The sequence below is a fragment of the Barbus barbus genome, assembly GCF_936440315.1.
Source record: "Barbus barbus genome assembly, chromosome: 33".
NCBI classification, from domain to species: Eukaryota; Metazoa; Chordata; class Actinopteri; order Cypriniformes; family Cyprinidae; genus Barbus; species Barbus barbus.
In genome coordinates, this window is record NC_136761.1 from 2,447,988 (window position 1) to 2,472,294 (window position 24,307).

Here is a 24,307-nt window from a genome sequence, read left to right on the forward strand (position 1 = left end):
AACCTTTCAGACCTTTTAAAAGTCATAACTTTTAAATTGTTAGCAATATTTCAAGTTGAACATTTACTGGACTATGGCAACTAAACATTTATCTCAGTTATTGTATTGCATTGCTTTATATGTAAAACATATCTTAAAACCAATCATTTAAATATCTTACCAATACATTATTGTGGGATATAAAGGGACAGTTGATATTTATATAATTTCATGTATGCAGCCTGCTACATTCTTATAAAGATCTCATTCATTTACATTACAAATTATCTAAATTTCATCTGACTTATAAACATTTTACTGACTATTATTTCATATGTCAGGCTTTAGAGAGTTATTGTTGGATACAATGCTGCTAACTCACAAAGTTGCACATGCCCATAAAACTCAATTATGTTGTCTAGATAGGCAGTTCACTGGGTTTTGACTGTTGCAACCACCTGCCATCCCCAAAAATGTTGCACAAACCAAGGAAGGCATCTCACTGTTACAGGTTACTGCACGCACCTACGATACGCAAAATGAGGCTAGACACGCCGTTCACTGTGTTACAAGTTGCTGCAAGTGCCAGTGATACCCAAAAGAAATGCAGTCTAGAGAGGCAGGCAGCTCATTAGAGTCTGAGACGCAGCCCTAAACTCCTCTAGTGACTCACAGCGGCGCGGTGAGAGAGACTGCGATTACAGCAATAAAACACAGACACGCAGTCAGGAGAACTTTACGCACTGCGTAGCTTCGGTGTTTTGTCAGCGTTGCCGGCTGAGCGCTATTTTACGCACACGCAGACTTCAGACTCACTTGCGCTTTAACTGAACGATCCGCCACAGACAGCAGCATCAGGTCTGAAAGTTGGAGCAGAAGCTCTGCGTTGACATGCTGAAGGTGAAGCAGCAGGGATGTCATCCAGGCGTGGCTCGGGGAGGATATGGATGTCTATATAAATGACTCGTTCAGTCTGATCACGGATGAAAAGAGCGTCTCTCTCCTCTCCGCTCTCTAAACACGCAAAGTTTGCTCGCCATGGCAGAGGTGGCTGGATTTCTCGGGAGCATCGATCTGGATTTGCAGGCTTTTCCAGCATTAGGGAATGTGCCTCTGGCGGATGGTTTGAATGAGAGATTGGGTCTGATTGAGGGTAGACTGCAGCGCGGGTCGCTCACGGATTTTGGCCACCTGAAGGGCATCCTGCGCAGGAGACAGCTCTACTGCCGCACCGGCTTCCAGCTGGAGATATTTCCCAACGGGACGGTGCACGGAACCAGACAGGACCACAGCAGATTCGGTGAGAGCTCTCTATCCACCCTTTCATTCGTTCGTCAATCCAGCCACCCGTCAGTCAGCGGGTTTGGGCATCACAGGCGCGTTAGCGCACCTGGTCATTCTGTGGAAGGCTGCCTTTTTTTCTTTTTTTTGAAAAAAAAAAAAGCATATTTATAAACTGCATTGTGCCATCTCAAGATAACGTAATATACTTTAAAATGTGTTTACAATGTGATATCTTAACGCCTTCATATAAGCAACAAGGGTAGCAGAGTTTAAAATGAACTCAAGTCTCAAGGTCAGGACACTTCAAGGTGTTTACTGGACAAAAAATAATGCTGATATTTACTCACACGTTTATCTAAATGGGGGCACTGCATAGCCTTATACTGTTTTTATATATTACTAGTTATACTAACCTACCTAAAAATTTCTGCATTTAAAAAAGAAAAAAAAAAAAAAGTGTATTTTTAATTTATTCACATACCATCAGAGTACAAATTTGTTCTCAAAATATGGTTATGTATGCACGCAGTATGCATATATGCATAAATTATGTATATGCACACAAACATATAAAAATGCACCTGTTTATGGTGTCCAAAATGCAGATTCAATGAGTGCAGCATCAGCCAATCAGTCAGTTTGCTGTGAGTGCATGACATGCTGATTAACTTTTATTCACTTAGAAAACTCCAGAGAAATCTGTAATAGGCAACTGATTGCTTCTTCAATATAAAGTTAAAAAAAATATATATTTTAAAATGTTCAGTTTGCCAGATCGAATTGTCTTTCATTTTGTAATTGTATGCACAAGACATAACTTGTGTGCATAACTTGGGCAGAATTCAGGGCTGTAGATCTAGGCTTGGATTTCAAGTGAAGCAGATCTGCATTTAGGGGGTACAAGAAGCAGGAACCTTTCTTTAAAACTTTGATTATTGGGGGCTGTGCCTCCCATGTCTTATGGAATCTACACACCATATACAGGCATCTCAAGTACTTGCATCTCGTAACAAAATAACCCTAAGCACAATGACCCTTGTAGCACAAATCATTAAAAGGATAAAAAAAAGAGAAAAGGTTTGTTAGATTTGAAATAAAACAATATAGCGTTAAATAAATAAATACAATAATTCTGCTTGAGAAACTCACCACAACACCGACTAATGCCAAAGCAAAATGACTAAGAAATGTTAGTTTAAGAAAATCTGGAGCGTTTGAGCGCAGATGACACTTGCGTCAATGTTTTGCTATTTAATTCAATGACATTCAGTGGTTTAGTCATCCAGGTACTTTTTGGTACCACTGTATATCAATCCTCCCATTAGGCAAGAGCAGCATATCTCTCAGTCATACACTCGAATTGCCCTCGGCGAACTCCAGCGCAGGGTCAAGGGACGCAGGTGCTTCGCTGCAGTGGAAAACAAGCTCACAGCATGAGGCTGTTTTTCTCTGAAAACATGTTCAAAGGACCCCAGCCGACACAGGCACAGACACTACTAATTACAGCGCTAATAAATCAGTCAAGTAGTGCTTGGTATTACAATGATAAACAAATGATAGCAGAGCCCAGACACAAGGATTTTTTGCATTGCTCTGATCCGTAATCATTGTGCAGGTGCAGCCCTCGCTTAGAAAACAGGAATAGCTCTAAATTAAAGCATGACCACTGTGGAATCCAGTGGTAATGCTTGTTTTTAGGCCGAGACCAGATGCTTTACTGGATTGGGTGGTCCGCGGTCATGTTTCTGGCATCCTTCTGGCAAATGCGAGTCGTTTGTCGGTAATGTTGCAAGCTGGCAGTGTCTTTGATTAAACGCATATGAAATGTGCTTCTGCTTAACCCAGCTTCAGAGAGTTCTCGGTGTCGTCGTTTGGCATCCAAATCACAACATACTTGGTCCAGGTGGTGGTAAAAGCCACAAAGGTGTAGTTTTTGCTTTAGTCTTTAATCAAGAGCGTGTGAACAGCTGGTTTTCGACCAAGATTGGGCTCGTATCCTGAAAATTGACACGAATGCATATACCTTAACACAATATTGATTTGTATATGTATATATATATATATACATATAAATCACTTCAAAAGAGAGTACATGAGCAGCAACAAGAGTTTAAACAAACATATCAGAGATTATTGGCTTTGTGTTGCATACGCGCTCTTATGATCAAAGTGTTAGTGACAAGACTAACTTCCTGTCCTTAAGGTTTTATTGCGGCACATTTTTAAATGCTAGTCTGCTGAACGCTTACTTGTAAGGGCACATGTGAGACAATTCTTTCAAATACTAAATTCTCAAAGTAAACACCTTGTATGAAACAAAAACAACAGAATACAGGTATAATGGCCACTGCACTGCCAAAGACTTTCATGTAAAGTTAATGTAAGTGGAAAACAACAAAAACGCAAACCAGCCAAAGTTGGTAGCTGGTAGTCTGGCCAGGTTGGGTAGGCTAGGGTGATTTGGGTATTTATCAGTTTATGAAAGTGAAAGACCAGTTGGCCAAAACACCAGCTAGACCTGCTTAACATATCTACAACCTTTGGCTAATTTAAGTTCTTTCTTTCAGCCGGGAAGGGGGCAAGATAAAACATCTTACTCGACTATACAGCATTGTTAATGTACAGCTGTGCTGCAGTTGTAAAGGCGTCTGGTCATTGTCTGACGAGTGCTGTTGTGTGGCAGGTATTCTGGAGTTTATCAGTCTGGCCGTCGGGCTGGTGAGCATACGAGGTGTGGACGCTGGTCTTTATCTGGGGATGAATGAGAAAGGTGAACTCTATGGGTCGGTAAGTCAAACCCCTGTAGTGCTCACACACACTCCAAACAATATCCACCAACAGAAGGTTCTGCTCTATGAAGTGTTCCAGTAGGAATGCAGTCAGAGCTGGAATGAGGAGCAAACGACAACCCACCCACCAGCTCATAGTCTGTTCCCCATATGATGTAGATGTACAAAAAGAAAACACTTAACCAGACAAAACAAGCAGTGTTTCCACTGCTGCAAGTCCTGACCTCTGATCAGCGAGGTCTGTGCGTGGCTCACCTTGTTTTCCACACGAGAACAACCTCTCAGACAGAACGCTCGATCTCAGAGAAGAAAAACTGCCTCTTCATTTCGCTCCATACTTAAAATATTTACATATTTTCCAGGGACACATGAAGCATGTAACGTATACACACCCACATATCGTGGATATACGAGCTGAGTGCTCTTGGTTTCTTACATATCTGTGTGCTGCGCAAGGACCGCGCTTTTCTCCGCTGGAGTGCTAATTGTAACCGAGACCAGGAGATAAAAGCATGTAGCGGTATTTGACTTTTTGCATGCTAACCTAGAGAACCATATATAGGAAAATGCGCCTGGCCTCCCCCTCTGCAGACTTTGCCATGCTTGCAGGAGAAACAAGCTATCAGATTTCCAGAGACAATAAGCGGGGGCCCCAGTAAGTTTCTGTGGATCCTGAGTTAAAACAAACCTATTTAAAGCAAGGAGAGATGACTTCACATGCAATGCGATAACATCCCATTAAATCAGACTGTAAATGCAGAACTGCAAATCACCTGAAGACTTCTAGGTTCACTGCGCAGACTTAAAAGGTCCATTTCTGTTGCATGAAGATCAAATAAGTTTACCATCACTGGTGGTTAGCTTTAATACATTATGTAAATCCTGTGCATGGAGCAGTATTTAATCCAAACAGCACCCTGCCTAATTGAAACGGCATAGAAACCATCAGTAATTTCATAGCTCCTGGAGAGCTATTCCAGTACTTTTAAATGAATCCGTTTTCTGAAACTTTTAGCTGATAACTTTTTCTGTCTTACTCTATTTGCTTGGCCAACTGTTTAAACTATTCAACAGAACTTTTAAAGTTGACTTTATCTTAAACACTAATTTTAAATGTATCATCTTGACACCAAGACTTGAACCTGGTCCACTGCATGACTGTTCTTTGGCAGGAAACATGATGTAGCCCCAACGTCTTCTATTGTTCTCAGCAGCGTACTCAGCCAGCGAATGTTCACCTGCTTAACCCGAAGTCATCGCTCATGAAGTTCTGTCAGTGGTGTAGTAGTAGCAGCCCACACAGACTCTCTCAAGCTGCTGTGTTTGTGCGAGAGCTTGTTGCATCATGGGGGAAGCAGACAGAAAGGTTAACAGTTTTGAAGAATGATTTTGGGTGTAAACTGCAAAGCTTGCCCATAATGACTTTCCCTTCTTTGGTGCAGCGAGCACCTGCTGTCTGGCCTCAAGATAGTTTCCACTCCACACATTTTGCGATGGTGACAAGGGTAAACTGTGCACTGTGAGAAAGAAACAGTACCACGTCTTCACACCCTCATGCTTTCCAGCGCATCTGGAGGTCTGGAAATGGGAGGCGCATGTTAGTTCTTAAACATGTGGTCAAATGCACTTAAACTGGACTCTTGACGGACAGAGGGAAGATTACTAGCTAGAGAACACACCATTTTGGTTGGGACGTTTCTGGGTCAGAGCAGGAAAGCAGTTTTCCACTTTGATTCACATTTTACATCAGGGGTGTCCAATTCTGTTTCTGGAGGGCTACCGTCCTGCAGATTTTAGCTTCGACCCCAATTAAACACACTTGAGTTAGCTAATCAAGGTCTTGCTAGGCATACTAGAAACATCCAGGCAAGTGATTTGGGGCAAGTTGGAGCCAAACTCTGCGGGACGGTGGTCGTCCAGAACGGGGTTTGGACACCCCCCATCTTACATTTTGTCTTATACAGTTTGTGTAGGTCAGCAGTGCCAAATCCTGCTCTTGGAGGGTCATCTTCTTGCAGAGTTTAGCTTAAACTGGCTCCAACACACCTATCTGGATGTTTCTAGTAATCCCGAAGACCTTGATTGGTTCGTTCAGGTGTATTTAACTGGGGTTGAAGCTAAACTCTGTAGGCAGGTGGCCCTCCAAGGGCAGGACTGGAAACCCCTGGTATAGGTGAAGCTCATCTTTCATGATCTTTCCAATATTCTTACCTGTAACTTTCCATTATAATGCAGTGCATCATGTTGTCTCCAGATAATCAAAACAATGCTTTTGTCTCTTTCTGGCTGCCTTGCAGAAGAAGCTGACAGCAGAGTGCGTTTTCCGTGAGCAATTCGAGGAGAACTGGTACAACACGTATGCATCCACACTCTACAAGCACGCGGACACTGGAAGATACTATTACGTGGCTCTGAACAAGGACGGCTCACCTCGAGAAGGCGGCAGGACTAAAAAACACCAGAAGTTGACTCATTTTCTGCCCAGACCTGTCGAGATAGAGAAGATACCCCAAGCCTACAGAGACTTGTTCCAGCATAGGTGACCAGAGCATCCGTCAGAGTTGCTGTGTTGGAGAGGCGCAGTAGAGGTGCTGGATGGGAAAGACGGACGCTGAAGAACATTAAGAAATACAAGACCCTACTTCTCTCGCCTCACAGCTGTTTATATTTGGGTTCTGGTCCAAAATGAGGAGGCCCTCTCCAATGGTGATTGAGATAAACAGTACGTGTGTGTCCTGGATGGCTCCATTTCCTCTCCTTAATGGGTTTTAAACCAGAGAAGAGGGAACATTCCTGCATCCAAAGCTGGAGCCAAAAGATGTCTTGAGGAAGAGGTCTTGACTTCAGGGCCTCATGATGCATGTCATGCAATCACCCTTTCTTCAGACACTTTTTGTAAGGTGAACCACATTTTGGGCATGTTCTCACTGGAAAAAAAAATAGGGTCTAAACCTAAATTTATTGTGTAACTTGTCACCTGACATAGGAAGTAAAACTGCCTTTGACCGTTGAGATAAAACTCAACATGCCCAGTCTGGCGACCCTGGGGCCAAAGTCATGTTGAATGGTCATGATGCAGCACTTACCAAGAAGACAGACATGGGGAGTATTCCCCAACCTTCCTGTAGGACAAATGCAAAGCAAGAGCTTTTCAAATTAAATATACCTTTAAGGGCACTTAAAAGGAGAAAGATGCTTTGAAGAACAATGACCAGCTTCTACTGAAACAATACCAACTTTGAATGGAAAAAGTATCAATTGTGAGACAGTGAAAAAGTAACAAGGCTTTATAATACTAATGGAAACAAACACCCGTTTCCTAAAGGGGCTTACACAGATGATCTTCTGTACATCTGTCTGCTTCCTTTGAAGGTTCAGGAGAGTTCAAACGTTACAAATTTGGTAGAAAAAGCTAATCAGCAGTAGCAAAGTGATTAGCTGAAACGAACGCATGGTGCTAGCTGAAGGGTTCGGTAGAGGCTTTGGTCATTTGACTAAGAGTGACTTATAATGTTCAGGTTGTCAGGAACATTATTGAAATGCAAGTGAAAGATGTGTAAATATGGACAAACCTATTTATAAGATGTACAATATATTTATTTTCTACATATAAAGAATAATTATAAATCTATCTATAAATATATATATTTATTTATTTCAAAGGCTCTATTTTGTAATGAACTTGAAGTTATTGGAACTGTAGATTCTACTGAAATTATACAGAAGGGCTAAACCATTTGACCTGAATGACTGACAATAAAATTGTCCTGCTATTGTTTATTGTTGGTGACCATATTTGCAAGGATTCTCTGTACCAATTAAAATCTGAGAAACACTGAGCTGATTGAGTTTGATTGCATACAACTTTTATGATAGTTTATCAAGGTACTGTCATGGAATGAATGCTCATCTTTGCTAAACAACACAGGAACACAAAATGCTGTGAGAGCACTAGTTATTTAAGTCAACATGATATGGCATCAGCAAACCATGATATTATCTATCTATAATATCATGTACCGTATTTGCAAGTAAAACAGGGTATTCAAAGAAAATCTGCTTCAGAGGCAGATCGAGTTATGTTTTTATGAAAGGTTACAAAAACAAACACTTTTTTCTTTGGAAGGAAGAGTGAATTCTGACTTCGTATTGTCTTCAAAGTAGAGCACATTTGATATCCTCTCTCAGAAAATCTTCATGTAAGGGGTCAATCAGTCTTTGAAATGTTGTTTATCTAGTGCAGTGTAAATTCCAGAACATCACAGCAGAATTCACAGAATAATCCAGCTCTTCAGAGATGTGGATGTTAGCTGATGATGTAAAAAGACAGCTCTTGGCTCGGGGAACCTGTGGGAAAGTTCTCCCTAAGCAGTCTGTAGAGGCATAAATCAACGCCCTACAGAAAGCGAAACAATACGAGAGAATGTGTTGTGCTGGTGGGCGTCAAACCTAACAACAACATTAATTAACTTATTACTTATTAATGAGTTTTTTTGTGAATCCGATGCATTGTAAAATCACAGCATCACAAAACAACTCCCTTGGTGATTGAATGAAGATTTGGACCAGCACTGACGTTGCCCTGAATGGACTTCTATAGGGTTTCAGTCAACTTACATCATCAGAAACGAACAGAACAATCCAGATTTACAAACATTCACAACCCCACCCACCACCGACGCCTGACAGCATGCTTGGCTCGTTTCGTGCTCAGATGATCAATAGCATGCTCGAATACTTTCAGATATGTATAGTGCATGTTCATGTGAACGGAAGCAGGTTTTAACACTGGAGGATAGATGGGGCAACAGCTGCCCGGTGCTGCAAAGCTAGCCGAGTGGTAATCTGGGCATACCAAGGATGGGATCAACATTTCAACATCTGCAATAGTTGTAATGTTTCTCTTTTGGCAGCTTTCTGCAAGCTGTGAATGCAAGCTCCCCTCGGGTGGGGGTGGGGGGGCGAATGGAAAAGAGGGGGAGAAAAACCCTGGCAGCTAAAGACATGAAAATAATAGCAAGCAGTAGAAACGACACAGCAGATGAAAGACTGAATGGGGTGTACAGGAGGAGATAGACTCTAGAGAAAACGCATCTGAAATTTGGTTTTGCTGTCATGGATCTCAAATACAGTCTCATTAATTTACTGAAAATAACAAGTAGCTGTTTGAGTACTCGCTAGTTCTTCAAAACCACAACTTCCTAGTATTGGCTTAAATCAGGGGCAAGAGTGTCTTGTCTTCTGGTGACCTCATCTGACTGTCAACTGCACTGCTGCATCATGGGAAGGGAGTGGCACATTTTAACATGCATAAGAAATGACTAGCCAGTATGCATCTGTCGCAAAAAGTAATAAGTAAAACCACAGTCTAGAGTTCAAGGTTGCCAACATATAGTTCGGTACTGTATGTATGTTAAGTCTAAATAAAAAGAAAGGGGGGATTACTCAATATATGCCTTGACTCGTAAGTCAATTTCATGAGAGTTCCCATATAATGCATTCAAACTTGAAGTATCGTTCAAGAACCCATGACACATGCTACTGTAAGCAATGCATCTCGCAGAACCAACTGAGAGCAAATGGAACAAAATGGAATTCTTGACAATTCTCAAAACTGGTGGAACTGAAGATTATATAACATAAATGTGATATAAACATTCATACAAAAGTTTTAAATGTTAGAACTTTCATGACTATTCCATTACTTTTGTTCAGTGGATACATTAGCAATTGCAAAGAGCAACTTCTTGACAAAATATTTTAAAACTAAGAATAAACAGAATAACTTCTATTCAACCTTTAAAAAAAACATGGACATTTCAAATAATATGCACATATCGTAATATTTGCCAGTAGTTGTACAGAAACTGCACAAAAAAACAAGCCAAGACCTGCATGTAACTCATCCTTTTGGTCACTTTATTTAAATGTGATATTAAATACTAAGTAGCAGATCATATTAATGGCAGAAGTTGTTGGTGTATACGCTAACATTAGAACATATTCAGGAGGGGAAAAAGTTCCTCTACATTTCTGAATGACACCCTGTGGATATCAAAGGGCTTATGGTCGCCAATGAAAAACATCTAGTTTAGCATCCAAAGTGGAGATGTGCCCAAGAAAAGAACAATACAGCCTGAGCACTAACCTGATCAGGAAAGTGTTAGCATTATTATATCATCAGAACAGGTTTGAACTTCAGTTAAACCACACAAACATGTATCTAACTCCCGCCGCGTGCCAACTCAGCTGCGATCCCAATGCAAGTGGGGAAAAGAAACGGAAAGAAATAAACAAAAAAAGAAATGATGAACAGTTCTCACAACAATATGCTAGGCAACACTACAACGAGAAGTCTGATGTTACAAAAGTCCGGAGGAATTCAGCAAGCAGTTTTAACAACACAGACATTCCATAGCATGATTAGCAACAGCAAGTTTAAATACCTAAAAGCAGATTAGAAAAAGGGGTTTTAAAACATTAGAAGAGATCTAGCTGCTTGATATAAGGCCATTTGACTTGACGTTACATTTAAGGTGTCCGCTGCAGTGTCTCTGGAGCACTGGCTAGCACAGTACCGATGACAATCCACTACTAGGAAGATATTAGCGCAGATAGTATTTACGGGGGCTCTAGAACAGAAACGCTATGGTCCCTCCTCAATCACGCTGTTTTCCTTGCAATATAATTATTTATATATGCACAGCCCTTATTCAAGGGGAAAGAAACCTGCAATGCCTAAAAGCATTTGGGGAGAATATCTTCTTCAATCTTAAATACGTGAGAGAGGGAAAAAAAAGAACTTGAATAACATTAAGGCTATATACACAAAATTACAAACTGCACTGCCAAAAACCCCTTTAACAAAGTCCCAGAATGCCCTCTCGTTACCGAGGAGCTCAAGAAGGTGTTCTGGCTGTATCAGTCCAGCTGTGTGTACACCGAGGGGCGGAGGCATCTACAGGCCCTTAGACGGGCCCGGGTTCTTGCCCAGCTGTGGGGAGGGGAGGCCCTGGAGCGCCCCGAGCTGCTGGTACAACCCCAGCAGGTCCATCTGATTTATGGGGCCTGTAAGACCGTTCTGCATGGCCAGCTGGTTGAGCAGCAGACCCTGTCTCGCCATAGCCATCTGCTGCTCCTGCACCTTACGGTTGGTGATCACCTTCTGCACGTACATCATCAGCTGGAGAAGAAACAGAGATCGGATGTTAATTTTCTCTTATGTAGCTTCAGAAAGTCATGCAATATCAGGGTCTGCTACAGAACTGGTGTTACTATATAACCCGTCCAGAAAGCACCACATTCTGTGATTACAATCAAGAGCATATTTTGATATCCAAAGTCTTTATGAAAATACAATAGGGCTGGGTGATTTGTCAGATTTCAGAGATTCATTCGAATTTAATGTTTTGCCACGATTTTATTTTTTAGAAATAGACGAATCGCAATTTTGAATAGAAATATTACCAAACGTCAGAATTAGACACTTTGACAATATTCCAATGATAACAGTAAAGATAAAATAAGGATTCAACCGCATGTCGGCGCACGTGAAGCGCTCATATCGCTAAGCGCCATTCACACAGAATGCACTTTTGTGTTGACAAAGATGCGACGCAAGAAGTGGAAGAGGAAAAGCATGCAAGAAGATGGGAGTGAACGTTTTTAGACTGCCGTTTCATGGATGAGATGCTGCAAGAGAGGCGAGCGCAACAGTCAAACGTGTCCATGTTTACATGGAAAAAACAGTGGAAAAGCAGCGCGTGTGAAACAACCTGTAACTACTACTGTATGTCTGATAGTTGCCTCATGGTGACAGGCTGAAAGCAGTTGTTCATTGTTTTTACAGATCATTTATAGTTAATAATAGTATACTGGTGTTATACGTTTAGTCTATTCGATTACCTTGACTTTTGAGATTTTTTGAAAGCGTTTTCCTTGCATTATTTGTGAACATATATGTATACGACAATAGTTGTAGTTCATGCATCTTTTCTGCAAAGTTATTTACCAAAAGATTTGTTTAACATTTACATCATGTTGACAACTTCATGCGTGCTGCACTTGGAATAGAACTTTCTTTAACAAGAGGGTTAATAAAGAACAAGTTACTTCAATCATGTAGTAGTTCACTCTTCAAGTTGATAAGTTCAAAATCACTCAAAAAAAAAAAAAAAAATTTAGACTGTAATTTTTTGCCATATCACAAAATCACAAGGTACATTTGGATGAAATCACAAGTTAATAAAAGTAACAACTGCAACACAAATTAGAGGTTTATGGACATAGGATTTTGCTGATGATATAAAACCAAATAAAGACTATTTTGCCGTTACTAGTATTTAATGTTGTATTTTTAAACGCTAGATGTAGTTTATTGTATTATTGTAAAATATGCACTTTTACAACCATCTTACAACATAAACACCATGAAGCAAACATGCCATAATTTATCAGCAGTCGATCATAAGAAATCGTTTGGCATACATGCACAGTTTCCACTGATTTTGAACTGCTCTGAAACTATGAGTCTTGGAACGTGAAACAGTGCCGGATTTTTACACTAAAGCATGCAGCACTCACATTTATCAGCCTTTTTATGTTAAAATGACAACATAAGGCCATATTGGAACATTTAAACTTGTTATGCTCTTAAATGTGATCAATGTTCACAGAAATAGTGACAGATGAGCAAACGTACAGTTTGTTGCTTGCCGAGGACATCACGGTAAATAGCCTCCCTGTGTTTCATTTCCAGCTCGTAGCCGGCCTGCCTCCCAAGAGCCATGGACTGAACCTGGGCCTCGGGTAAACTCGGGTTCTCCTTCCACTGCCAAAAACAACACACCTGTTACATCCTGTAGACCTCAGCAAACAAACACTTACACGCTCATCACACACACACACAAACACATTCAGCAGTTGTTCAGAACGTAGTCCAACATCTCAAGCTTAATACTGACGAAACGGCAAACTATAGGGTATAGTGGCTTGTTGTTATGCAGGTGTTGTATGTGGTTGTCAAGTCAACAGAGCCCATCTTCAAGTCTCTATAATATTCTGGTGTCCATATGTGTCTCAGTGTAAGTCTATAGATTTTGGTCTTTTTATCACCCAACCAGAGTTTCATTCATGTCTGTAGCACAACATGTATGGGACGACTTATGCATTAGCGGTTCAACAACTACATTGCAATTGGTGTTTGCCAAGGCAAAAATCTGAGTACATTTTCAGTCTTGCCAGGGAAAGTGTGTTTTGCATCAGTTATTGGTCATAACAGCCCATATATGCAACACTGCACTTGAAGCTTTAAGGCCCTGATATACTTGGAAGCAAAATCTAAAAACTTTTCTTCTGTTCAGTCTGAACACGCTGGAGAACTGCTTTATAGCAGAAACTGCAGCTGTAATTCTAACTGAAAGCGACACGGACACTTTTTTTCATATTTACTACTGTAAAGCTGCTTGCTTTAAAGCAATATATTGTATAAAGTGTTATATAAATAAACATGACTGGAGTGCTGGGCAAACTTATCCCCATCGCCATGATCAGATGCTTTCTTGACTGCTGTTTTCTCACCGCTGTCAATTTGCTGTGTTTATTTGGTTATAGAGAGGAAAGCATGCAACATTTAGATATGCATCTCTTTGGGATGTTCACTAACAGTAAATAGGGAATCTCCCTCTCTCCTGTCACTCACCACCTGCGCGATGATGTCCTCCAGTGGTTCCCTGGGCACCGACTTCAGAGCGTTAGTGGCTTCCAACACTTTCTGCCTGCCCTGGTTAATCAAATCCTTGAACACAGAGAGAAAAGATATGTGAGAAGAAACGGAAAATACTAGACGAGAAGAATCAAACCTTGCAAGAAATTTTTTTTTCACAGAGATAGCTAGCATTTGTAAACCGTAGGGCTAAGATGATATGCTAATCTGCCGATTCAACGCTATCCCGATACTTTTGTGCCGATTCAATATATAGTGCGATAATTGAGTATTGTGATTATATAACTATTACAATTTATTGTGATTTTTGTTTTCTTATTAAAGACAAGACAATGGAAATACTTGATCATACCCTTAAAGAGACTGTATGATGAAATACAGCATATTAACAATAACAATGCATCTCATCTTTCTGAATTTTTATTACATACACAGTATATTTTAAACTTTTTAAGCACCAAAACCCTGAACTTGCACATGAGTATAATAGTCAAATGTAGAAAAGTACTCTCTGGAGTAAAATAAAGTGCTGTGTTACTTTGCATACTGTTTTAGTCATGTTTAGAAGAGCTGCACGATTCTGGATAAATTGAGAATCACGATTTTTGTTCGTCTCAGATAGATTAATGATTCTCCCACGATTCTGAACTAAAAATAATGTGTAACCAAACATTTAAATAGACTGCTGCAATTAAAGTGTTTAATCAATTTGAACTAATTATTAAACATTTTAATATATTTAATACACCAATTATGGAAAAGTGGTTTGAATGAATGATTCAGTGATTCACTCATAAAAACGTCTGGATGAATCAGTGTTTTTCAACAAATCTCTTGAATGATTTATTCAATGACAAATACATTTTTTAAGAGTCACTTGTTGCCACCTAGTGGTGAAATGATACAATCGACAATCATTATTTGAAGCACCAATGACTTTTTCTATTTTTATCACTACCATAGAGATCAATGTTTATATCTGAACTATAAACTTTCATCCCAGTATTTCTGTGATTATATGAATGACTGTAAGACAGAAATAATACTGTGTAGTTGAAAAGACTGTTTGTGAAGCTGTTTCTTACCTAAATATGGTAAATGTCTGCAGCGTCTGAATCTTCCGGTAAGACTTTTTCAAAGATTCAACAGACGCATTTATAAATTAGATTGTGTGGGTGTTTGAATCGAGATTGCCAACTTTTAACGATTAATCGTGCAGCTCTAATGTTTAGTCATGTTGTCCCGGAAGTGTGTAAAATCCAAAGTGTTTCCGGAAGAAGTTTGCTCCTCTGCCTCCGCCATGGTTTTGCTTTCTCGCGCCGGCTTGAAACGGATACTACGTCATTTAATGCTGTGTTCATGTCCTCCTGGGACGTTCATACTTACTAGTTGACAAGTCGTCATTAGGACTTCATGTGCGTTCAAGTCACTTCGGTCGGAACAAGATGATGATTTAACTTTTCTACATACAATTCAACGATATTTTAAACTCTCCATCTACAAAATGATGAATAAAGAATGTGCATTTTTGCGTTTTTTGTGTTTTTTATTCAATTTATGAAGGTGATGTAAATTTATATAAATGCAATACAATAATACAATATTTTGTATATGTAATTTATATAGTTTTATTGTACATAAAAAAAAATATATATCATTATTAATCTCAACAAATCCACCGTCAGACGCTGCATATCTATAGTCTTTGGTTGCATCCATTGCATTGCATACTTTTTTTTTTTTTTTCACCGAGACGCCCCCCACTCAAAAACTCTGGGCTTAAAGAAATTTCGAGTTTCCCACTTGCAATAACGACTTTGTGGTGGTGTTCACGTGTGTTCAACACGTAAATACGATGTATCCGACATGACTTGAACGCACCATAATACAGCAGCGCTGCAAGACCGATCGTTGTATAACATCAAAGCACCGCGAGAGCTACAGAGAGCAGACGGCTCCGCATGCTTTCGAATCGCTCTCGCAGTACTTTGATACACCGATAGGTCTGCTCAAGGTCAAACACACTTATACATGTCGCCCTCTGTTGGAATAAAAGCGCTAACTTCTCCCCACCACCTCTTAGGAAAAGTAAAATAATTAAATATAAAACCAGTCGATTTTTAAATCGTTTGAAAAAGAATCGCGATAGTTAAATGAAACGATTTTTTCCCCCGACCCCTAGTAAACAGCAGCTGGCGGAGCACAAGCCAAATGTCGGTGCCCGAGGGCGCATGTTACAATTAGCTGCCGGCTGAAAGAATGTGAAAAGAGCATGTGGAGCTCATTACTTACCTCCAACTGTTGGTTGCTCATGGAGGCCAAAGCAGCCACGTTGAAGGGGAAGTAAGAGTTTGGTCCTGCTCCCATGCCCATCTGAGAATAGGACGGCTGGTTGAAACGCATGGACAGCCCCTGAAACAACAGACGAGCGGGTCCATCAGGCGGAAAGAAACAGAGAAACTTCATTTTACGACACATAAAAGATCCCAATTATCAATAATCTTCAAATCAGGTTGGGCCTGACAGATGAGTCAGCCTTCCATCACACTAGCACTTGCTGCAAGGTAATCAAAGCATTGCTCTTTGGACTTTGGATTTGTGACTTTGACATGATTTGTCTGCAATCTGGCAAAGGTGCACGCTGAACGATAATTCCCAGCCAACAGATCGCTGGAGGATCCAAAAAATCCTGATGTGCACCCATGTGAACCTCTGTTAGGGTCCTGCCCAAGCTGTGTTTGTCTTACGGCTCTAAACAGAACGTTCCCCCGCTGAAGGCCAGCAGGATGGCTGTGTTTGTGTGTAAATGAGCTACCGAGGCAGATGCGGCCAATCCCACCCTCTAATTGGGTCTTTGGTGCATGCAGCTCGTAAACACACTCCACAGCTGAGTGTCCGGTGTTCAGACCTGGCATGAGCAGGTGTGCGGCAGAGACGCCGGCGTGGATCGCAGCTGTGCCGCAGACCATCTAAACGGACCCTCTTTTAATCTGGCTTCAAAATGTGACGCTCGCTGCATGGCTGTTTTCAACTAAATCTTGAGCAGAACTCGATAGGGCTCTCTAATCACTGCGAGTGACTGCTTAAAATCCACTTTAATGGCTCTGACATAGTTAATGATTTTAAGCAACCAAATTAGACAAAGCTCTTCAATCTTAACATACACAAATGACTGTAGCGAGATGATCAAAAGCAGGTGAATTCTTTTCATTGCATATAATAGCTATGGTCAAGTGATTCACTGATGAAATTACTTTGATTTAAGCATAATCTTGCCAAAAAATAACATGAAATTTAGAAATGTCAGTATGGTATGAATTACACACACAACACAAATCTAAACCCATGTCTCAATGCTCAATATAACAACTGAGTCCCAGCAGGTATAACTACAAATACAGCTCCTGTATTGGGCACTAAAGCTACAGTGATATTTTCCATGTTCACTTTCACATGTTCAAGGAAAAGGGGTCAGTCTGTACTTTGTTAACTGTAGATCTATTTGCACTGATGTCAGATGGACAGTGTTTGTGATTCAGTTTTCTGAAAGCAGTTGACTAACGAGAAAGTTGACTGCAGAACTGTTTCGCAGGGAATCGGTGTAGATATTATGTGACTGCAAAAGGGACAATTACAGTGAATCTGAATGGAGAGAAGCCACTTGTATTAAATTCAACTGCAGAGTCAGAGTCCCACAAGGCAACAAGTCACTAATGAGCAGCTGACCTGAGGGCGAAGAGTCTCTAATCTGAAGACAATGACTCGGATTGTTTGAATACTACAAAGGATTCCAGGATTAGATATAAAAACGACACAGGCTCTCGGACATCATCTGCACCCACAGACTGCGTTTATGCAAGGGAACGAGTCGACTCTCTGAACAACTAGACACTTCAGAAAAGGTGTGCTTTAATAGGTCTGGGCAGAACCATTACCTCCTAAACAGCACTTTCCAAGCAACAAGCTTTTTGGTAGCTCCCACTGGTTTTATGTAGGTCTAAACAAAGCTTGTTTATTTATGTGTTTTACAAGGAGCTAATCTTTGAAGCTTTCGAGGAATTTTATGTAAGCACATATGCATACAGTTAGACCTTTCTCATGGTGTTCCTTAAAGCGTGGCTTAATTTCTTAAGAACATAAATCACATTATTTGGCAGGTGTGGCGCATCACTAAAGAAATAATCATCAACCTCATCAAGATCCTTAAACAGCTATCAGCAACAGCCAGATATAAACAGAATTTCTTTAAGGAAATATTGAAAAAAAAAACCCATTATATTTACTAATTGATATGTTGGTATTAGAAAATATTGTTATTACATGTATATAATAGTGAAGGACTTGTGTGGTTACCTTCTTTTCGGCCTCGTATTCGGCCCAGGCCGCCTTGCGATCTTCCTCACTCAGTGCCTCTTCCTCCTTGTGGTCCAGCAAAGAGTCATGCTCGTGGTAGCCGACGATATGATCTTTGTAACTGTGAAGGAGTTCTGCCAGGAAAGGATCCTGGGACAGGGGAAAGAGTCAAAGAAAAATGGGTCAACATCCCACATGAAAACACACACATATAGGGATGGGCTTAAAAATATATCACAATATTTCTGGTATTTATTGCGATAACGATATCAATGATGATAACTCAGGGAATCCTGTTTCTTTAGAGAAAATTATTATCTTTCCTATTTTTACCCAAAACAGGGTGTTGTGAACATTGAGTACACACGTAATGTAATGACTGTTTAATTCATACTGGAAGTCAGAGGGCGCTCTCGCACAGAAACTACACACATGCATCGCATAAGTCAAGGTCCCCAACCACCGGGTCGCGACCCACTACCGGGCCGTGGAAGAATTCCTACCGGGTCGCGAGAACGATATAACTATCATTCTGTAATATGAAACCACGTCTGGTCACAAAAAGAAGTTATTTCAAACATTCAACTGTAGGGCCCTATGATCTCCAAAACTGCTCTTTTACCGTTTCATTTCAGTAAAACCAGCGTCATATCATACACACACAGAACTTTAAAAGGTATTCACGGCAACCTGTCAAAATAAAAGTTCGGTTTAACTTATTAAATATATTGTGCCAGAAATAGCCTATTACTATTATTTAGTAGAATGTACATAATACTACTACTACTGTTGAAAAATGATAAAACTTTTTTTTTTTTTAAGAAATAATCACAAAATATTTGTATTTTAATAGTAAATCCTCTTTATTTGCCAAAAATTTAAATGTTTACATTTCATTAAATAAAATATAAATTAAATCAATGTTTTATGCCTTCATCTGATAACCAGTAAAATTTAAATACACAACACAGAATTTCTGAGGGGGAAAACATTTCATAAGGCTACTGTAAGAATAAATAAAAATGGTTTGTATGCATTCAAATAATAGACATGCTAAAACACAGAATTTGGTAAGAATAAATCATAAGGTGAGGAAAAAATAAAACATTTCATACGGACCTAAACAAGTCATTTTTGTTACACTTTTAATAAATTAATGTTAAATTGTATAAGTTTTATGATTTTAATTAATTAGGCATGCTTTCCGATTAATAACATTTCATTTGACCATTAAAAAGGAGTCCAGAAAAATTAAAATGGAAAAAACAAAATCCAGAAAAATTTAAACGGAAAAAAAATGAATTTAGAAAAAAATAAAACTGATTTCATAGGGCCCTACAACTGTGATTAAGTTAATCTGGAGAAAAAGCATGTCAATAAATGATATCTTTGTTGGACAACAGGTTTGTAAGCAGGCTCATACACATGCAAAACTGTATCGCACACCTGCTGCTGTAATACATTTATTCAGACCGATATTTTGTGTGCAGTACAGCCCTGACCAAACCAGCTCCAGATTGTAAAATGAGCTCTAGCTCCTCATTTAGCGATACACTCCTCCTCAGTTTCACGTCTACCAGTTGCTCCGCACTGTCGAACACACAAATGTGTCAACAACTAGACTATCGTTATTATCGCAGGAAGACATTCTTATCGTGTGGATCATTTTTAGCAGTATATCGCAAACGATAAGATATCGCCCATCCCTACACACTTATGTACTCCTCTAATAATCACCATTACCAACATAATTATTGAGCAAAATCAACAATTCTTCATACAGAAAAAAAAATGCTCTGACTTAAACTATTAAAAATATTGATTACAATGAAGTCAAGTCATAAACATTTTATAATTTAATTTTTAGTTTAGTCACTTTGGTTTGGGGACCAATTCTCACTATTAACAAACTATCTTTTATGTTAGTAAACTCCTAATTTAAGGTTTTTGTTAAATTTAGGTATGGGGTAGGATTAAAGGATCTAAAATATGGTCATGCACATTAATTTCTCCAAAAATGTAGCTTGATTAACCTGCCTCTGCAAGCTCATGTTCATCAGCAGCAGATGTATGGGACCCTGCCCTACTGGGTTTTTTTCTTGTTTTTTTTTTTAAATAATCCGTTATACTCACATGTACATCACAGCTGAGAAGTACAGATGCCTCACTACCTCTATTTCAATGTACCTTTAAAACAATTTACTTTTTTATTTTCATCTCACTGTGACTAGATGGCCAGATTCTGATGACCTATTAGGAGACGTGAGGATGTACTTATGCACTTGACATCAAAAAGTCAGATTCTAAATGTGTCGTTTCTGCAGTTCAGTTTAAAGAAATTGTGTTTTTGAACATGTTTTGAGCTCCAAAAAAGTTACAGCACGCTTTCATAACATGAGCTCTTTTATCTCATTACAAATAAATAAATAAAATAGCCAATTAGCGGTTAGTTTTTGCTGCAAAGCTTAAAAAAAAAAAAAAAAAAGACCTCCAACCAAGTGTTCATATTTAAAATAACTTCAGAGGCTTTCATGCAACTCTGGTATCCGTGACTACACTGTTATTGAAAACAACACCTGAGTGGTGCGCAATTCATATCCAGACCTCGTACAAACATGGTTTAAAATTACTCTACAGCTATTGTTTGCTTTTCTTTGTCTTGACTGCGCTTTACATTAAAATGCCTTCAACATCTTCTGGATCCCAACCACATGAACATAGACGTGTGATGGTTACGTCATAACCCGATTTAGCAGAGACAACAAACAGAATAAAACAAAAACAATATCAATCATAATCATCACAACGTTCAAAAAGAAAAAAAGCCTCACGTTTCCAAATTTAGGACTGCTTACTAAATTGCTAGAGAAACGTTAGAATAAACAGAATCTGAGGAACAAAGCGAGCAAACCTCAATCGTCCTCCAAAGAGCCTTTCATGATTAACAGGATCAAGGTTTGTTTCAAGAAATAAAGATAACAGCAGTAAGACAGGTACCAAAAACAGAGCCATGCCTTCTGCATTACAGCAGAGTGTAATGGAGAGCGCAGCTACAGATCCATCCACATCAAGGCTTTTCAGTAAGTGGCTTCGATAGCTGGAAAATAAAAACATGTGGCGAAAGCAAGCACAATCACGCCAGGCCTGGTCTATACCCTCCACAAACTCAACTGGATGAGTGAAGGTAATTTCTGGCTAAGTGGCTAAATTAAAGCATGGCTGGATGCTGCCATGTGAGGAACCCCTTCTGCATCACAACCGTGACAGAGACTGCATGGAAAAGATGATCTCTTGTTGAAAGTGTGCAGAAGACGAGGGGCAACTGAAGTGTGACCCGTGTCTCTGGAGCAAAGGACAAGTCAGTGATGAAGCTGTTGTTTGAGCACATTTCAAACACTCGCCATCATGAGAGGGCCGACCTGAGCTTATCTGAACATTGTCCAATTTTGAGCCGGGTAAATGGGTCACAGAGCCGCTGGGTCAAATGACAGCGAAGCCGTCCAGGGGAGCAGGGAATGCTGGGATTCCTGATTAATCTCCAGGCTGGAGCTCCACGGGTGGTCTCGTCTGTCTCCGTAACCTGCCCTACACGTGCATCTCGACCAAAGGCACTAATGACGGTAACAAGAACTCCTGCATTGTCATACTGTGAGCTAACCCCACGCATAATGACAGCTTAGGAAAAGGATATCGTTTTACGCCATGCATGGATGTGGAATAGGCTGGGTGGGGGGATGGGGGAATCAGCAGACTGCAGATTTTTCTTCTTTTCTCTTCTGAGGGAAATGGGGAGTGGGGATCCCACAGGAAGTCAAACGGGGGAGGAAGCGTTTTGCTTCTGATCAAAGCATAGAGGTGCATGAGCCAGACTGCTGCAAGGTTAAATACAGCCCCAGGTGAGGAACCGTCTATCTGCCCGTGTCTGAACACCACGCTCTTTCACGTCAACCACAGATTTTTTGCTGTTTCACATGTGTTTTTTTTTTTAAATCAGATTTTAGACCTCCATAAACATCTTTGTTAAGCTTGAGTAAACTTGCATCCATTTTCCTTGGGTTTTGAACTTTTATTGTGCATTTCACCACTAGCTGGAAAATGTTTATGATATGAACGATACACTGGGCCCTATCCAGGTATGATGAACTTTTTTTTTGTATTTACACTAGTGGTCAACCGATATTGTTTTTTTGACAGCCGATGCCGATATCTTGGAAAGCCGGGTGAAAAATTAAATGTTATTTTAATTAATATTTAAGAAATTTTAAACCACTTGAAAATGGATAAAAAAAATAAATGTGTAAAATAAAGATACTTGTACTTAGGGGTGTGCGATATGACGATTTTTGATCGTGGACGATAAAAATGTCTCCACGATCTGCTTTTTAAGAAATATCGTAGTATCGCGCACATTGTCAAATACAGTTCTGGCGCCGCCGTCTCTATATACTGTACAATACGACATACAGCAGTAGAGTTACTCAGACAGGACACTGCACTTATTCGCGATCGCAAAAGTACATTATTTGCATACAAGCCTTGCTGGTTAAATGTTTAATTCGCGCGCTGGTCTGACGTGCGCTTGTTCTGAGCGCATACACCTGAAGCATGCGCACAAACGCCTGTCTAACAGCGCGAGCGCCTGATTACTCAACTAACTTATCTTTTGCGCTAATACTGTCCAAACACACAAGGTTTACATACAGACTGAGTTGGTTATCTCTAAAATGAAAGTAAATAGTTAAGAGAGAAACGGATGCGTGCCTGTATATTAGATGCGTGCAGCTCTTAAAGAGACAGGACACTAAACGTGCTGTCGACTGTCATTAAAGGGATAGTTCACCCTAAAATTTAATTTCTGTCATTATTTACTCAGTGGAAAACCAAACAGTTGCTGGTCCACATTGACTTTGATAGTAGGAAAGAAAAATCCTATGGAAGTCACTGAGGACCAGCAACTGTTTGGTTTTCCACCTTCTTCAAAATAGCATTTATAAATGTTCAGCAGAAGAAAGAAACTCAGTCCGGTTTAAAACAACTTTTGAGTAAATGATGATATAAAAATACAACATTATGACAGAATTGACAGACAGATGACAGAATATTAATTTGTGGGGGAACTATTCATTTAACGTTAACAAAACAACAAAACGCAAAAGAGAAAAATCACTCACTATTCCTGACTGAAAATCTTTAATACAGCTGCTTTAGGAATCAGTCTATCTAGTGTTTTATTTTTATATTTGTTCATTCAATTTCATTGAATGCTCTGCTAAATACACCTATTGTACCTGGAAATAAAGCACTGTTTGTTTTATTTGTATATTATGTGTATTTGTAATGTGTATCTTTGTTCTTATTTTTTAATAAGAAAGATAAAATAATGACAAAGATTTTTTATCTTCGCCCACTTTGGCCTAAATATCTGCCATGCATCTTTGTCTTTCTAGTTTGGCTGTAATGCTCAGACAACTTGTAAAACCAAAATAGTAAAACTAACAAAGAATCGTGATAAAAATCGTGAATCGTGATATTTCTATAAAAAATCGTGATATTATATTTTTCCCATATCGCCCACCCCTACTTGTACTTTAAATGACAAAGTATTTTTAACACAAATAATTAAATATTTAATAAAAATATAATTAAAAAGGAAGTAAACACTGTAACCAACAGGGCACTCAGTATTCTGGGAAGTTTGTGTGCATTGGGAATCATATTTTTTCAACTAAAGCCAAGGTAACAGTCATTTTGCATTTCAATTCACACGGACCGACCATCATGCGGAGCACACGCGATCATGCACGATACAGATGCACACTCTACAAGATCTCACAACTGGATCCGACTAAGTTTGCAAGGTTTGTGAAATTAAATGTTCATTAGTCATTCAAAGATTTGTTTAAATTATATAAATGCGCATTTGCTGAATGCTGACGGCAAACGAGAAAGTATTATAATGTTTGCCTTTCTATTACTAATACAATAGCAATCGTTATAATACTTTTTTGTATACATTTTAATTCCTTTGTTTGATAGTTCAATCTGATTATTAGACAGACTTCTATCCGTATTAGACAGAACTGTTAATGACCACAGTGAACTAGAGGGAGAATGTGAGCACTGTGTGCTCAGGCGCTGCCAATCTCAGCGCAGTCCAATTAAAAGTCCAGCCTCGAAA

The 24,307-nt window shown here is 39.5% G+C and overlaps 2 protein-coding genes across 6 annotated transcripts in view; one reads left to right on the top strand and one right to left on the bottom strand.

Moving 5' to 3' along the window:
• The first annotated feature begins 958 nt into the window (after nt 1-958).
• On the top strand, nt 959-6,983 carry LOC306853014 (fibroblast growth factor 16). The gene is made up of 3 exons (XM_079390172.1): nt 959-1,279; nt 3,947-4,050; nt 6,350-6,983. Exons 1-3 carry the CDS (start codon nt 1,018-1,020, stop codon nt 6,593-6,595), a joined length of 612 nt encoding a protein of 203 aa, XP_079246298.1. The 5' UTR covers nt 959-1,017; the 3' UTR covers nt 6,596-6,983.
• Nucleotides 6,984-8,098: 1,115 nt separating this feature from the next.
• Nucleotides 8,099-24,307, bottom strand: part of LOC306853459 (transcriptional regulator ATRX-like) — a 71,869-nt gene continuing 55,660 nt past the window's right edge. For all 5 annotated transcript variants that reach the window (XM_079390890.1, XM_079390892.1, XM_079390893.1 and 2 more), the window contains exons 31-35: nt 18,130-18,279; nt 16,069-16,188; nt 13,753-13,848; nt 12,754-12,882; nt 8,099-11,235 (exon numbers count right to left, since the gene is read on the bottom strand). In XM_079390890.1, coding sequence (XP_079247016.1) covers nt 11,011-11,235; nt 12,754-12,882; nt 13,753-13,848; nt 16,069-16,188; nt 18,130-18,279 — 720 coding nt within the window. In that variant the 3' untranslated portion in view covers nt 8,099-11,010. The remainder of the gene's footprint in view (nt 11,236-12,753; nt 12,883-13,752; nt 13,849-16,068; nt 16,189-18,129; nt 18,280-24,307) is intronic.

Bases quoted from the DNA above. Each gene is read 5' to 3' on its own strand.
- LOC306853014 (XM_079390172.1), top strand. From the start codon at position 1,018: ATGGCAGAGGTGGCTGGATTTCTCGGGAGCATCGATCTGGATTTGCAG. The intron at 1,280-3,946 runs GTGAGAGCTCTC...GTTGTGTGGCAG, and splicing joins ACAGGACCACAGCAGATTCG to GTATTCTGGAGTTTATCAGT. The intron at 4,051-6,349 runs GTAAGTCAAACC...GCTGCCTTGCAG, and splicing joins AAGGTGAACTCTATGGGTCG to AAGAAGCTGACAGCAGAGTG.